Here is a 2,196-nt window from a genome sequence, read left to right as displayed (position 1 = left end):
CCGTCCGTCCGTCGGTCCGTCCGTCCGTCCTCCCGGGGCCGCGCGGAGCGGAGCGGCGGTTCCCGCATGCGGCGGAGCCCCGGGGGGATGCTCCGCGCCGCGCCCCGCTCCCGCCGCAAAGTTTGCGCGGGGCCCCCCCGCTGATCCTTGGCAGCGAGGAGAACGGAGCGGGGAGGAGAACGAGACCCAAAGAGCCGAACAGCAGCAGGCGGAAAAAAAACAAACAAAAAAAAAAAAAAACCCGCTCCCTTCCCCCCCCCCATCCCCATCCCCATCCCCCCGAAGGAAAAAAAAAGAAAAAAGAAGAAGAAGGAAAAAAAAACCAAAAACCAACAAACCCGACCGAAACCGAGCCTGCCCCCCCCGGAAAACTTGCCGAACTCGCTCCGCTCCATGCGGCGCTGACCCGCAGCCATGGCCATGGTGGCCGGCGGGTGGGGAGAGCCCAACGGCGGCGGCGGAGCGGCGGAGGAGGCGGTGTCCCCCGCGGGCGGCGGCAGCGACGCGGAGCACGGCGAGGAGGAGCGGCCCGGGGCGGCGGTGGACTGCGTGGTGTGCGGGGACAAGTCCAGCGGGAAGCACTACGGCGTCTTCACCTGCGAGGGCTGCAAGAGCTTCTTCAAGCGCAGCATCCGCAGGAACCTCAGCTACACCTGCAGGTGGGTGGGGAGGGGGCGGCGGGGGCAACCCCGGGGGTGGTTGCGGTGCGGCCGCGCGGTGGCCCCGGAGATGGTCGCTCGGTGGCCCGGGGGTGGCTGCTGGGCGGCCGAGGGAGGGGCCGAACAGTGGCTCGGGAATGGCTGCACCGTAGCCCCGAGGGTGGCTGCACCGTAGCCCCGAGGGTGGCCCCGGGGGTGGCTGCACCGTGGCCCCCGGGGGTGGCTGCACCGTGGCCCCCGGGGGTGGCTGCACCCTGGGCCTGCGGTGGTGGCCCCGGTGCCGCTCGCTGGACGCGTTGCAGCCGCCCCACTGCAGCAGCGCTGGTGGCCCCGGTGTGGCCGCGCTGTGGCCCCGCTGCAGCACGGGGCCCCTCTGCCCCAGCGCCTGCAGAGGACCCCCACCTCCACCTCCCCCGTGCCCCAGCTCTGCCCGTTCCGTCCCCTGCGCCGGTGTCACCGCTGGGCCTCGTCACCGCCCGGCTCCACTCTAGTGTTAATTGCCCTTCCAGCATGGAAACGCGCCGTGGCTCTGAGTCACTCCGGTCACAGCTGCGCTGCCCCGAGAGCAGCACCCGCGCGGCACCGGAGGTGGCTTTATCCGGAGGTGCCGAGGGCCGGGCACGCTGCGGGCGCAGATCCTGGCCCCGGCCCCACCAACTTCGGGGGCTGCCACAACTCCGGAGCCGCCGCCGGGCTCGGGGCTACACGAGATGTGGGCTCCACGCTGCACAAACGTGCACCCAGGAGCTCACACCGCTCCGATCCTGCGGCACGGCCTCGTGGTGCTGCCCGCATCGCCTCGCCGAGCACCCCAGGGCCGGGTGCCGCCGGCTCTGCCCTTTCCAGGAGGGCCCGGAGCAGCGCAGCTCGTGCCGTGCTGCCATCCCCGTGCTGCTTTGCTCTGGTTTGGGTGGCCTACATTCATCCACCCCCGCTCCGGCACAGCGGTGCGGATCGGCCTGCAGGGATGCAGGGATGCAGGGCGTGCATCCTCCCGGTGCTGCCTCAGTTTCCCCAGCCCATCTGAAGGATGCTTCCCTTCAGAGCATCCGCTCGGGATGAGCTGTTGGGAGATGGGGATCGAGCACAGCCCCTGAGAGATCCCTGAGCGCGGGGGGAACAAAGAGACCCCAAACTGGGGCTCCTCAGAGCGGGAGGGCTCTGTGCCCCACGTGCTGCAGGGCGCTGCCCTGTGCTCGTGCCTCCCTGGGGGTGTGTTCCCCCAGACCCCCCCCTCGGGGTGGGTTCCCCCCTTGGCCCAGTGCTGGGAGGAAAGCAGAGTTTTCCAAAGGCAGTGCATTGGAGGGGCAGGGGGCAATGCCCCCCCTCCCCCCCCCCCCGTGGCAGCGCACGGTTTTATGGAAGGCGTCGAAGGCAGCGCTGCTCTCATTTGAATATTAAAAGTGAGCCGGAGTCAGGGTAGTTCTTGCACGAAATAATTACCCGTTCTAATTACATAATTAGCACAGGATCCGCCTTGCGCGTTCTCACGGCTTCGCAGGGGGACGCGCTCCGTGCGCTGGCACCGGGGTCTGCG

At 69.2% G+C, this 2,196-nt stretch overlaps 1 protein-coding gene across 1 annotated transcript in view; it reads left to right on the top strand.

Annotated features, from left to right (window-relative positions):
• Window positions 276–2,196, top strand: part of NR2F6 (nuclear receptor subfamily 2 group F member 6) — a 6,590-nt gene continuing 4,669 nt past the window's right edge. Inside the window, exon 1 of the mRNA XM_021379027.1 lies at window positions 276–663. Within this exon, the coding sequence (XP_021234702.1) occupies window positions 415–663 (249 nt within the window). The 5' untranslated portion in view covers window positions 276–414. The remainder of the gene's footprint in view (window positions 664–2,196) is intronic.

The sequence above is a fragment of the Numida meleagris genome, chromosome 27 (assembly GCF_002078875.1).
Source record: "Numida meleagris isolate 19003 breed g44 Domestic line chromosome 27, NumMel1.0, whole genome shotgun sequence".
Lineage (NCBI taxonomy): Eukaryota > Metazoa > Chordata > Aves > Galliformes > Numididae > Numida > Numida meleagris.
The sequence above is the reverse complement of the archived record's forward strand: the minus strand, read 5'-3'. Positions and strand labels throughout refer to the sequence as shown.